General features: G+C 38.8%; 1 protein-coding gene across 2 annotated transcripts; it reads right to left on the minus strand.

Annotated features, from left to right (window-relative positions):
• Positions 1-7849: 7849 nt before the first annotated feature.
• Positions 7850-9135, minus strand: sf3b5 (splicing factor 3b, subunit 5). 2 transcript variants are annotated; one of them, XM_046070838.1, is made up of 2 exons: positions 8974-9135; positions 7850-8602 (listed from the first exon to the last, which is right to left on the minus strand). In XM_046070838.1, exon 2 carries the CDS (start codon positions 8579-8581, stop codon positions 8321-8323), a length of 261 nt encoding a protein of 86 aa, XP_045926794.1. In that variant the 5' UTR covers positions 8582-8602; positions 8974-9135; the 3' UTR covers positions 7850-8320. The 2 variants fall into 2 exon arrangements, with proteins under 2 accessions (XP_045926794.1, XP_045926796.1); XM_046070840.1 differs by having other exon boundaries at positions 8865-9021.
• Positions 9136-13690: the final 4555 nt, after the last annotated feature.

The raw sequence follows: 13690 nt of genomic DNA on the forward strand, positions 1-13690 counted from the left end.
TAAATATCTCAACAGCGATGTAATGGATTGTGATTCATGGTGCCCAGAGGACGAATTCTAATGCCTTTGGTGATTATCTGAACTTTCCCCTAGTGCCACTATGAGGTCGTTTGTGTTTTGAGTGAAAGTACAGTCTCACAGTGCCCCCAGCATGGCTGCAGACTCTTGTTTTAAAGGTGTCAATTCTTTCTCTCTTTTTACTGAGTCCTAATATATGTGAGAAAAGTAATGTATACAGTGACACTTTATATTGAAGTTTAAACGAGAGCATCAACACGGACTAACTTGGTAGTCTGCCCACGTTTCTCCTCCGGTCTTTTCACACTTGTGTCTCAGTTGCCTACAAATAAAACCAAGTGCGAGGAACTTACAGTCTAATCAGATCCTGTGCGTGGTTTAATACAGTTCATCAATCAGTTTAATTTGACAAATGCAAAATAAGACAATTTCTTCTGGTAACTCTAATGGCTGCTTCCCAAACAGGGAGTCGATATTCAAAAGAATCTTATCTGCAATATGCAAACACAATCTGATAAACACAGGACTGAGAGATGAACCGCATTACTACCCTGTGCCATTTAAACTTCATTCTGCCAAATAGATTTCCGATACATATTCCAGATGAATGCGAGTTCTGTGAATACTGTTTTTTTGTACTGTTATGATCTCATGCTTGCTTACAGGTAGGCTTTACTCATCTTAGAGTGCACATCACCTTAATGCATGTGTTGTAAACATCTCTGAATCTGTGTGTGCGTGTGCATTTCGGTTTATATGGGAGGTTTCTATGCGAATGGCCGTTAAAGTATTCTATTTCAGGCCTTTTCAGCCTCGAAGTACGAGCCTGACAGCTTTTAAAGAGGATGTGGGCGTAATGGAGTTGGTTCTTAAGGAGAGGCAAGGAAATGAGAACTACAGATTGAAGGAGACAAGGGACGAGGAGATTGCAGAGACAGAGATGGTAGGAAATGAAAGACAGTCAAAGACTTGAATCATGGCCAATGTTCAATGGCCTTCTCTGATAATTTTATGGCTTTGGAATTGTGACAGGAAGGGTGTAAATTGTAAAAATCGTTTTTTTCCTTGTGATGGTCGACTTTGCAGCTCCCTTGTTCGATATATTATGCTGACTGTGGTGGTAATTGCTTTTATAGAGCAAATGAGGACAGTATGATAACTGCAGCAGCTGTTGCTTATACCTGAAAGACGCCCTCCTGGCCCACAGTGATCATTAACCTCCTGCTCTCACACACACTTTTTTTTTTCACCTGTGAAAGCCGTAAGTCCTCAACTTTATCTTAAACTTTTCTCCAAAATTCACCTCAGCCATATTTTTCCAACCTGAACTTTAAACCTAGACCTCAAATCTAAAGTAAGCCCTTTTACATGTATTAAACAACCAATCAACAAAAAGTTCCAACTTTTTAGCACTAAAAGTCATACTAGTATCTATAGTAGCCATACACTCCCCACGTTAATGAAGTTTCACAGGAATGATGGGAAGGCAGTTTTGTCCCTGGCACACTGCCTGGAGGTCTCGGCTGCAATGCAGTTCTACTGCTAAATTGGAAAAGGGTGGTAATTAATCATTAGTCTAACACCCTGCGCAGTTACAAAAAGTGTGATTGTTAGAGGGTTTACTGCAGCCTGCCGCTCTGTTCATAGTTATCCCACTTTGCAAATGACTTGCACGCTTTGCAAAAATGAGTGAAAGGTTCTAAAAGATTAACAACGCAAGAAAACAAAAAATCTGAAACCAAGTCGCTTGTTAATTTTCTGTGCTCAGAAACTGTATGAAAAGGTAATTGTTCAGTTAGAGGCGTGGATGATAACCTTTACTTCCGAAAGACTTGTTTCAAATCTGGTTAAAGCGTATTCGTTAACCAAAGGTGATTTTAATGTAAACTTTTTCAAATTTTCTTTTTATTCAGACCAGACACTTATTAAGTATTTTGTCATAATGGCCCAGCATTCATTCGCTTTCCTCTCCTGGTTGCCATTAATCCTTGGGATTTTTGTTTGCTTTTAGTTTGAAAAAATTATTCCAGACACGCACTTGTGCATTCTTCACAGAAAATATTCATTTGTTTTTGTATTCAGCAGAGTTATTACTTGTGTGTTTTATCTTGGATGTTTTCACTCCACTGGTAAGCCTATCTGAGCAATAGAGATGGCAAAAAGAAAGAAGGAACAGAAAGTAGGAGAAAAGGAGGAAGTGATGAGATTTGCAAGAGGGGGTGTGAGCAGTGAAGAAGACGAGAGGGAAGAGTTTAGTGGAGGAGAACAATAGAGAAGATAGACGCAGATAGATCGGTAAAACAGGTGGGTGGCAGAGAAGGGCAAAGATGATTGGATTGTGGGAGCGTTTGTATTTGACGAGGGTGAATGTGCTTCCTGGACCTTTTCGCAATTTGGCTGCGCTCCTGAGTAATCAGAGTAGAGAGCGAATGTGAAGTACCGGCCAAACGAGACACTCACATCAGCATGAACACAGACAGTCCTAGTGGTTATTAAAAGATGCCAGTCACTGTGTCAGGCACGTTTAAAAAAAAAATCCAGTCGAACTATAGCTTTTACAGGGTCATGGAAAGAGTAGAACGAACTGCCTCGACTATCAAGACACTGCAGGGTCACGAATGGTAGAAGAAGGTGAGGAGATAATGAGCATGTCAGATTAGATTGATTCAGTAGGTGTTGGGCTGTGAGATCTTCAAGCAGACCTGCTAACCTCAGTACCAGTGGGACGGAGACTCAATTTGAAAAGAGACCTAGTACAGTTGAACAGCTTCAAGTGGAGCTCCAGCTCAAGTGCCACTGAATGAAATGCTAACGCCAGTATAGCAACATGCTCATAATCACAATGCAAACATGCCTCAGCAGGTATAGGGTTTACCATGTTCACCATATGAGTTTAGCGTAATATCATGCTAACATTTAGTAATTAGCACTAAACATAAAGTGCAGCTGAGGCTGATGGGAATATCATTGGACACACTTAATGTATGTACCAAATTTTATGACAACATATGCAATGGTTGTTGAGACATGTATGCTGGAAACCACAAATGTCAACCTCATGATGGAGCTCAGGGAAAAGTAAGGGTTTAGGATTCATCCTCTCTGGACTATAAATGCCTATTGTCATGGAAATCTATCCAATTGTTGTTGAGTTATTTCAGCTTAGACAGAAGTGACATATCCTTAGAGCCATGGCTGTGTGGCTAAAGTGGCAATGTTTTCCAACCGTGTGATCCTTTTATATACCAGCATGCATACCAGCATGCAACAGTTACCAAACCTATCGCTGTTCCAGGTTTGTCTCAGAATTACACAACAGCTGCTGTGTTGTACTTTTTTTGTGGATTTAGATCAACACCTTCAAAACCAGAGAGGTATGAAATTGAAGTATAAAATATTTTTAGCCTAAGTATATTTATATATTAGGGTCCGTCAGCTATGGGAACTAGTGGGTATTCAATATCTTTATTCGTCGCATTTTATGTGACTTTACACAACTCAATCAAAACTGTTTTTACTGCAAATACAGGATGTTCATCATGAGCATACAAAACTGTTTTTATGTGCCTTTGCTGTAGAAGTCTTTATAATGTGTGTACGTGTGTGTGTGTGTGTGTGTGTGTTGGCAGGCAGGACACAGTATTTATAGTCATTGTGAAAGAGTCCAGAAGGAATAAACAAAACAGAACAAGCTGTTTCAGTTACACCATTTTTTCCCCCGTTGCTGTGTGAAAACATTCGATCACTTGTGCCTTCAACATATACTCTAAAGGGGGAATTGTTACATAAAACATTTGTCTTTTTATAAATTGATACAGTAAAGACACATTTCAAATACCAAAACAACTAAACAATCTTTTGCATCATTGTAAATGAATAACTTGATATTAAACCTTTCTCAAAGTGGGAATTGCAGGTGCCTATTCAATAGTAATAATTCTCCCAACTGCTGGTGATTTTCACGATAAATTATTCATTTTTTTCCTGTCTAGAGAAAGAAGAGGGGAAAATGTGCACAAGAGGGTTCTCTCAGGGTGCTTCACCTACAAAGTGGGTGTTATAGTCTATAAAGCACACCCACCTGCAAGCCTTATTACCGTTAAAAAAAGAGTCCATCTCCACAGGAAACTAAGGAGCAGACGTCTATTTATGTGCTCGTGTCTCAGAGAGAACAAGTCAAGCAGTTTATGTGAGTGAGTGTGTGTGTGTGTGTGTGTGTGTTTGTGTGTGTGTGTGTGTATGACGGCACACCGACAGACCTCACGTTGCTTTCACGCCTGACTCGGCATCGTCATCTCCATGACTCTCACAGCGAAGACAGATGGCAAGGACTTACCCCACTAACAAGCCCTCCAACACACACACACACACACACACACACACAGATATGATGCACAACACAAGAACTTCCTTGGCACCCACTGACTTGTCTCTCAATCCAATAATGAGTCATGCATGGCATCATCTCCTCACCAAGTTTCTGTTTTTGTGTGCGTGTAGTATGCTTTGATAAATCACCTGAAGTCAGCAAGTCAAACCTCAGATCCTGCTGCTCTTTTCTAGTCTCACTTTGCCTGCTCCAAACACGAGCCTTGTACCAAGTGCAGCTTCAAACATCTATTCTACTTTAACCACAATGAGGCAATTTGCATAATAAAAAACAGTTCTAATGGCTAGTAGCATAATTAAACTGGCACTCCTGATAAAAGGCACTGATTTCAATGTAACACTGGAAAAACCTTCTTAATGTCTACCTTGACCTGTGTTTTATGGTAGTTTTTAAACTGTTGCCAATGCCTGAGAAGTTAATTAATAACAAAATCTAATTGCTATTTCTTGCTTTTCAGATATGTAAATGACAAATATCAGACCTTTCAGTTCTATCAACCTTAAATATGTATGAGAATCGGCCACCTCTCAAATTATGTTCTTTGGATGTTTTCACTTGACTTGAATGTCATCCTGTTGCCTATAAAATAGACAGTAGATCTTTAACACGTGGCAATGTAATGTAATAGCAATATAATCATTTACTTGACAGTCAGACAAATTGAGACACAGCATGTCAGGCTGTGTGTTTAAGTTATCAGCTGATCTGTTTGCACTTGAATGTGTGGGTGGATGATTGGGTACAAATGAATGTGGGCCTGAATGTGGCGCATTTTGTGAGAGACTGTGTAGGTGGACAACAGTTTGTTGAATCTGCAAGGCCAAACAAAAGAAATGTACTTCTGAAATACACTGCTGTGCAGTATATAAACTCAGCAAAAAAAGAAACGTCCATTTTTCAGGAAGATAATTCTGTAAACATCCAAATAACTTTACAGAACTTCATTGTATAGGTTGCAAACAATGTTTTTCGTGCTTGTTCAATGAACCAAAAACAATCAATGAACATGCACCTGTGGAAAAGTCGTTAAGACACTAACAGGCGGTAACCAATTAAGGTCTCAGTTATAAAAACTTAAAACACTAAAGACACCTCTCTACTGACTCTGAAAAACGCCAAAAGAAAGATGCCCAGGATCCCTGCTCATCTGCATGACGTGCCTTAGACATGCTGCAAGGAGGCATGAGGACTGCAAATATGGCCAGGGCAAGAAATTGCAATGTCCGTACTGTGAGACAGCTAAGACAGTGCTACAGGGAGACAGGAAAGACAGTTGTCATCCTCGCAGTGGCAGATCATGTGTAACAACACCTGCACAGGATTGGTACATCAGAACATCACCACTGCGGGACAGGACCAGGATGGCAACAAAACCTGCCCGAGTTACACCAGGAGCGCACAATCCCTCCATCAGTGCTCAGACTGTCCACAATAAGCTGAGAGAGGCTGGACTGAAGGCTTGTAGGCCTATTGTAAGACCGGTCCATAGCAGACATCACTGGCAACCTAGTGGCACGAACCCACCTTCGCTGGACCCGACAGGACTGGCAAAAAGTGCTCTTGACTGACGCAGTTTTGACTCACCAGGGGTAATGGTTGGACTAATGCTGTGATCTAGGGAAGACATCCTCCTCCCTCATGTGGTACCCTTGAGGGCTAGGGCCATTCCCCCCAGAAATGTCTGGGAACTTGCATGTGCCTTGGTGGAAGAGTGGGATAACATCTCACAGCAAGAACTGGCAAATCTTGTGCAGCTGATGAGGACGAGATGCACTGCAGTACTTTATGCAGCTGGAGTCCACCAGATACTGACTGTTACTTTTGATTTTGACTTCCCTTTGTTGAGGGACACATTTTTCAATTTCTGTCAGTCACAACTTAATTCAGATTATGTCTTAGTTGTTGAATCTTTTTATGTTCATACAAATATTTATAATAGTTTGAGCTTGCTGAAAATAAAAGAAGTTGAAAGTGAGAGGAAATTTCTTTTTTTGCTGAGTTTACATGCAGCTGATCAGCTTTATGCCAGTATTAGAGGTTATTAATGTTCAGGCTTCCAGTTTACATGTTCCAAACTGATCTCAGACACTTGCATGTTTAGAGGTTTATACTAAAATATAAACGTCATTGCAAACATTCAGCTCCATTTACAAATAGAGATGCAACGATTAATCAGCTACATGTCAACTATTAAATCCATCGCCAACTATTTTGATAATCTCTGATTTATTAGTATTGAGTATTTTTTAAGAAAAAAAGTCTAACTTCTTTAATTCCAGCTTCTTACTCATCTGTGACAGTAAACTGAATATCTTTGGGTTGTCGACAAAACAAGACATTTGAGGACGTCATCTTGGGCTTTGGGAAACACTGATCGACATTTGTCACCATTTTCTGACATTTTATAGATCCAACAACTAATCTTTTCAGTTAATATTTTTCTGAGCTTATGTTTGTGTTTAAGCTGGTGCACATATATAGGCTTTTAATTTTATTTTACATTTTTAAGTTTCTTTGTGGCATCTTTCATCATTATCTTTATTCTCTTCTCTATGAAATTCAGACTCAGGCACAAAATATCCTTGCCTCGTATTGCCTAGTAAGTTATCAATATAGATGCTATTACATCCAATGAAATTTATCCATGTCCACTTTAGTCTACTGTGTGTGCATACCATATAATTTGTGCTCTTAATGGCATTGATGAAATCTGCAGACAGGTGAAAAATTAAAGAAATTGAGATTTACAAAAAATTACAAATGCTTCCATACACGATTTAAGAGGTCACTGAATGATGAACATGATTGTTGAAACCAGTCTTAAGACCACTTTTTGATGGTCTTGGTCTCGTCTCCGACTCGACCGCATTTGTACTCGGTCTTGTCTCAGTTTCAGACATTGAGGACTTGGGATTTTATTTCAAAACCAGTCAAGACCATAACTTTGGGAATATCAATAAATTTCTTTTGCATTGTCTGATTAATTTAACATCCTAATTTTGATTGGATGTAAAACGTTTTGCTTCAGATGCAACCAATAACACTAATTAAAAACGTGTTGTTACCTTTAACGACCGTCACCCCTCCCCACAATGGTAAACATGGAAAAGAAGTGTTGGATAAAGATGCTAACGTTGATTTCAGCTCTTGACTACAACACTACATGTGCTATGGCCTTTGCAGTGCCAGGTGTCAACCTAACTAAACAACCATGGGGGATTTGGGGCAGCCAGCCCTCTACACCGCCATCATAGAAACACCAAATGAAGGGATATCCTTTGGAAAAAATGATGTTCATCCCTCCTGTAGCTTTACAGAGACTTGGAGAATATGAACTAAGGAGCACTGAAGCACTTGTTTGCTTGTGATGACCCAACTTTGCAACTCTGTATGTAGTCTGGGTACCGACTTTGTGATGAGAAATTACTGAAAAACCCAATATAGAGAAAGACACATTTTAATTAAATCAAAACAAAAATTTAAATGAAGAATACAGCACCACCTGTTAATACAAATACCTGACAAATGATAGTACACCACTTTGTACACGTTTTCTATTATCTTCTCTGGCGAATGTTTAGATCTCGAAGCCTTGTTTACTCTTTTCTTTCAACTTCATAGGTAATTTCCATTAAAGCTGCAGAGCTGTATGAGGCAAAACCTTTTCTGTGGTCCAGGTGCAAACAGAAAGATCTGTGCTGTCTAGCTTTGTAAGTGGACAAGCCATTCAGTGTTGACAGTGTCACACATGGCTTTAGAAGCACTTCTTATTTTATGGTCAGAATTTTCAGACGAGCATAACATTGAATGTGTCTGACAGAAAACAAAGTTGAATGTCCAATAAAAAAACAACAACTCAAAAACTACAACAAAATCTTGTAAAACAAACTCCACTGCTAACTCCAATGGAATCTAAGCATCATCAGGTTTGTCTGCTGGTGGTCCACATGGTTGAAGCATCTTCTCCATCAGGTTGAAGCGGACACGCGCTTTGCTCTCGTTCTCAGCGACGGAGAAGTAGTTGAGCAGGTCAAAATGTCCCATGTAGGAGCAGTAAGAGTCTCGATGCTGGTTGACCAGCCATTCCCACTTGCTGGTGTCTGCGTGTCCTGTGCCGATGTACTTGGACTGAAGATGCTCCAGTTGACTGTGGATGTTGTATCTGTCTGTCATTGTCGCTGAGTCCCAGAGGCTCTGGATAGAGGAGGAAACCAGTCAGAATGTAGTTGTGTTCAAGCAGAGGCAGACAAATCACACGATGAGATAACATTGTCGAATTTTGAGCCATGTGACTTCAACGTTTATAATACTATCTAGTTTTAAAAAAGCCGCTTCTAAAATTAACTTTCTTTGTACTAGAATTCCTTAATTTGTTTAACATACGCAAACAATATAAGTAATTTTTGCTTTCTTCCTCTTTTACTAAGAAACAGCTAGCATGCTAACGCTTAGCTACCTGATGTTAGCCCACTGAAAGTCTTCTCGAACCGAAATTTAAGCTGCAATTTTAGCTAAATATGGGGCTCTAAGCTATCATATAGCCAGTACATGTAAAAGATACGTACTCGTAAATGTGTGAACAGTTAAAGAGCCAAGGCGAAAGACGTAAATATAAGTAGGTCTGCTCGGACTCGGTCACACACCAACGAAAGAATGACTTCCGGTGCGTTCCCCCTGTAAAATGAACCGAGCAGAAACACAGGCGGTGACTTCTTGATCTCAAAACAAGGCCGGACAGGGTAAATAATTAATAACAATAACTATATGATAAGAAGAGATAAAATGGCAGAGAGAAGATAAAGAGACAGATTTTGAAGCACACAGTACAGTTAATCTGCTTTCCTTTAGGCTCTGAGTGACAATAAAACGTTCTATTCTGCTGTGGCGATGTCTGTTTTCTCACAAGTAACGTTAACGTTAAATACAAAATTTGGTAATTACGTTTTATAGCCTGTTTAAAGAAGAAGAATTACTATAGTTTTATGCAGGCTGTAGTTTAGCAGGAAGTCTGTCGCTTACATGAGCTAGTTTTTAGAGTTTACCGTTTTCCGTGGCAGTGATGTGGAGTGGTTGATGTACTTTTCGTTTTCTTTCTACTGACAGACACCAGACTGTGAGGACACCGCTGATGAACATAATTTCAGTAACTCAAACCTTGTTGTGTTACGTTAACGTTATCTGTGCACAAGTGCGTCACTTTGTGCTGAAAAGTAGTGGCGACGTTTAAGGGCACAGATTAGAGTTGTAAACACTTAGCCCATGAGACATGACAATGCAGAATATTGGGGTCACAAGAACAAGACTAAAATATATTTTAATACTATTTAAAAGAAATATTCATAAATGTAATATAGGATTGTAGGGTCTGGGGGTCCTCCCCCAGAAGATTTTGAGCATTAAACACTTACACCTGCATTCTGGAGACATTTTCTGCACCAATTTATGGTGGAAATGTCTTTATTTATATAAAGGGGAAGACAAAATTCATGTGGCAGGTGGAATATAATGCAGTAATCAGTATATTGTTTTTTTTAACTTAAATAAATTTGTTTTGGACAATGTAGATCTGTTTGTTTCTATATTTGCATTGCATTGCATGTTTTCGTATTGTCCCAAAAAAACTTTCTCATAGCACTTACATTTGTTATTTAACTTTTCTTGTTGCAAGCTATTTTCGGAACATTTTTAACTAATGCTTTCAAAAAGTGGTAGGGAACATGTCCCCAGCGTCCCCAGTATAAATGACACCTATGTCTGTGCACCAGCACTTGGTTTCAGGTGAATATTGTGTTGCTAATAGCAACCTCTGCTGGCACAGTTACACAGCAGAAGTTTAACTGAAAGTTTTACATCAACCCTTTTGTCAGATGTGTGACCAAGAAAATATCAACAAACATTTTATTATTCCCTTATCTTTATTTACTCCATTTATTGTAGTTCAGCTCTGTCTGAGGCTAACATCATGTTGCTAATACTATTGTTCTACCCCTAGATGACCCTGTTTATGACTTCAACAATACATTTCATCATATAGCATTGCCTATCCAAATATTAGTAGAACAAAACATTGGGTCACAGCCATGACAGCTCTGTGAGACTGTACTTAGGCGCACCAGTACTTTGAGCCAGTGCTTTTAACGCCAACGTCAGCCTGCTGCTCACAATGACAACGCTAAAATGTTGATTTTTGGCAGGTATAATATTTACCATGTTCTCTAGCGCTTAGCACAAAGTACAGTTGATGGTAATGTTGTCTTTGACTGGAATGGTAATGGAGCAGCGTGTAAGACATGTTCCTCTCGTGTGGGAGACACAGGTTCAGATCCCACTGTGACATCCACCCATGTGTCCCTCAGCAAGATTAACCCCTAGTTGCTCCAGATGCATGTGACCTCTGACATACACGTATATCACAATTGCAAGTCGCTTTGGATAATAGCATCAGCTAAATTACTAATTATTTATTATTATAATTAGTGTTTTTTTGGTCATAAACCATTGTAGTCGTACTGTAAAAATAAAAATTTTGACCTGATGATAGCGGTAGTTGAAATGTTGTTGTATTTATCCCTGGAGCCACACCGCTAGTGGGGCTAAACTAAACATGATTTCCTGTTATCAAGAAGCAGCTTTTTGATCTCACATATATTTACTGTATGGCTGGAACGATACAATGTTAGCTTGGGGGCATAACTAACATTTGACAATATCTCCACTGATAAATATCACAAACTGGCTGTGTCCTTTCCAAAGATGATTCCTCTCATTTTATCCAATAGCCTAAACAGCTTTTTGAAATTGATGATTAAAGTGAATTTTTACTGTGGCACTTTTAATAATATTTCTACTGGTGTTTTAATTTTGGGTAGAATTCTTCATCTTACTTAAATGTGTAACAGTTATCTGAAGGTAAATGTTGCAATAGCATGTGTTGAATATGGTTTTAAAGCCAAAGCTTATTTCCAACTCCTGTCCCTTGATATGAACACTTTGCACTTTGGATAATTACCTGAGTTTTGAGGTTATTTTCTTTTCCAATTTCAAGTTTTTTATGTTGCTTGTGGAGCTGAGTCAACTCTTTTTTTTTTTTATATATATATTAAGAAACAGCAGTGAAGATATAGAGAGAGCAGAGGGCAATAGTCATAGTAATAGCTATTAGTGCTGTCCTCAGCAGAGATATGGTCATCTAGCTGGCTATGTAAACCCCTCTTACTTTTTGCTGCCTTTAACCAGAATTGTTACTGCTTTTGTTCCCACTAGAGCCACAATGAAAGATTACAGCTATTTTTCTAGATCTTGTTCTGGCAATTTGTACATAGAAAATTAGACTTTGGCCTCTGTTCCCACAAGGAGAAAATTGCCCAAGCATTCAAGTTAAGGTATGTGGGAAAGGGGCTGAGTTAACCATAGAAGTGGGGGGTACTGTACCTGTTTTTATGTGTCAGCCTGTGATAAATGTAAAAAAAAAAAGGAATCCAGAGAGAATTTTGCTGTGATAATGGAGCTCCATAAAAGAAATAGAATAAAGTAAAACAATGCTGTCAGGTTAATTTCACATGCTGTGTGCTTGGTCTTTGTAAGAGGTTTAGGCATAGAAAAAGCATCAATCATGATTTAAGATCACTTCATTGAGCTTCACCTTCATGTGTGATTGAACTCTATTCAATTAAATCCCATAAGGACTGCTGTTCCTGGTTGTTGATTGTCTGTATCGCTCTTTACCCGATCAGACCAATTTATTATGCAGGATAACGGCAATAAGTGAGGAAGCTCCATTTATCACATTTCACCACGGAGATCAACAGGGACCGAGATCTTGGCAGACACCACTGGGTGTGAAGTCAAAGCCATATGACGTCCTCATTGTATACTGTTCTTATTTCATCAAAGAGAAATAAAGCGAGGGTGCCCAGAGGATGTTGTGAACCTTGATTAGCTTCCATTCCTTTTATGCTTGTGGTATAGTGCAGCACATTCAATCTTTGTGTGTAAAGTAAGGACTTCAGTGTTGTTTGAGGGATGACACTGGACTTTGCATCAGTATGAGAATGCATGTCATTAGTCTTTTCATGTGAAGGAGGAGAAATTAGATAGAAGGGGGGAAGAAAGAGATGTCTTGTTAACAGCCTATTTCATTATGCTACTCATTTCCATTATCTCCATGTGTGTGTTTGATCATGAGAATTACAGAAAAACAGGCATTTTCTTGAGTTTCCATTACACTTCAGATTGTAGCACTCCGTATCTCAATATTCAACAGTTTGCACAACACTACATTTTAATTACCTAGTGGACACTGTCGAGATACTGCTAAAAAGAACACACTGTTAAACCATGTAGTGTTGTAAGAGGACAGAAACTGATTGTGGCCCTACTTAAGAGAGAGTATCAGTTGGTGAAACGGACGAGAGACGGATTTTATAAAAATATTGGGGATTAGAGAAAGTCCCGTAGTTTCTTACAATTTCCTAGAAATAAACTGATATGTAACTTAAATTCATAGTAACGTTCCAGGAAATGACAATGTAATTTGGTGCTAATTATTGGGAAAATGGAGAGTGTTTGGTTCTTCCAAGTAATTCATTCCTGTCAAGTGAGCAGCAGGTCAACTGAACATGAAACAATTTGTGCACAGACAAGCACAACATTTAACATAAATGGAAGATGATGTTTTCAGTAATAAATTAGTTATTAATGAACCTTTACTTGGGTTTTCATTAGGTGTTTCTTTCAAGGAAATTTTTCTGGAAATAAACAAGTGCTTATAAAGTCAACACAAAGATGATATTTTGTCTCTGTTAAGATTTTTTTAAAATTCCAGGCATCTTAGGAAACCACCAAATTAGAATTTAACTTCCATAAATCTGTGAAAGATACAGGTTACAATAAGAATAGTGAAAACTGAAGCATCAGAGATATCCTGACTATTGGCCAAGCTTCAAAAACACATGCTATTTTCAGTACAGTTTCAGTACAGTTTCCATTTATACAGAACGTTTAAACATACCACAGAAGACATTATCACTGGAATGTGGCTCTCTTCTTCATTGATGCTATTATATACAACTATACTCTGTACAATGCACTTTATAAAGTAGCTCTTAAGTAAGGTACTCAGGTGTGTAACTGCTTCAATGCCTGTAAAAGTGTCAGCTCTGGCAGAAAAGGACACAAGTTCATGTAATGCATTCAAGGTTCACTCATGCAGCCCTGTGTGTGTGTCTATATATCTGTATGTGTGAGGCACAGGAGTATAGATTCAGTAGGTATACATTCATT

The sequence above is a fragment of the Micropterus dolomieu genome, linkage group LG15, assembly GCF_021292245.1.
Source record: "Micropterus dolomieu isolate WLL.071019.BEF.003 ecotype Adirondacks linkage group LG15, ASM2129224v1, whole genome shotgun sequence".
Classification (NCBI taxonomy): Eukaryota; Metazoa; Chordata; class Actinopteri; order Centrarchiformes; family Centrarchidae; genus Micropterus; species Micropterus dolomieu.

What these genes read in the sequence shown, in the direction of transcription:
- sf3b5 (XM_046070838.1), bottom strand. Translation starts at nt 8,581, where the DNA reads ATGACAGACAGATACAACATCCACAGTCAACTGGAGCATCTTCAGTCC.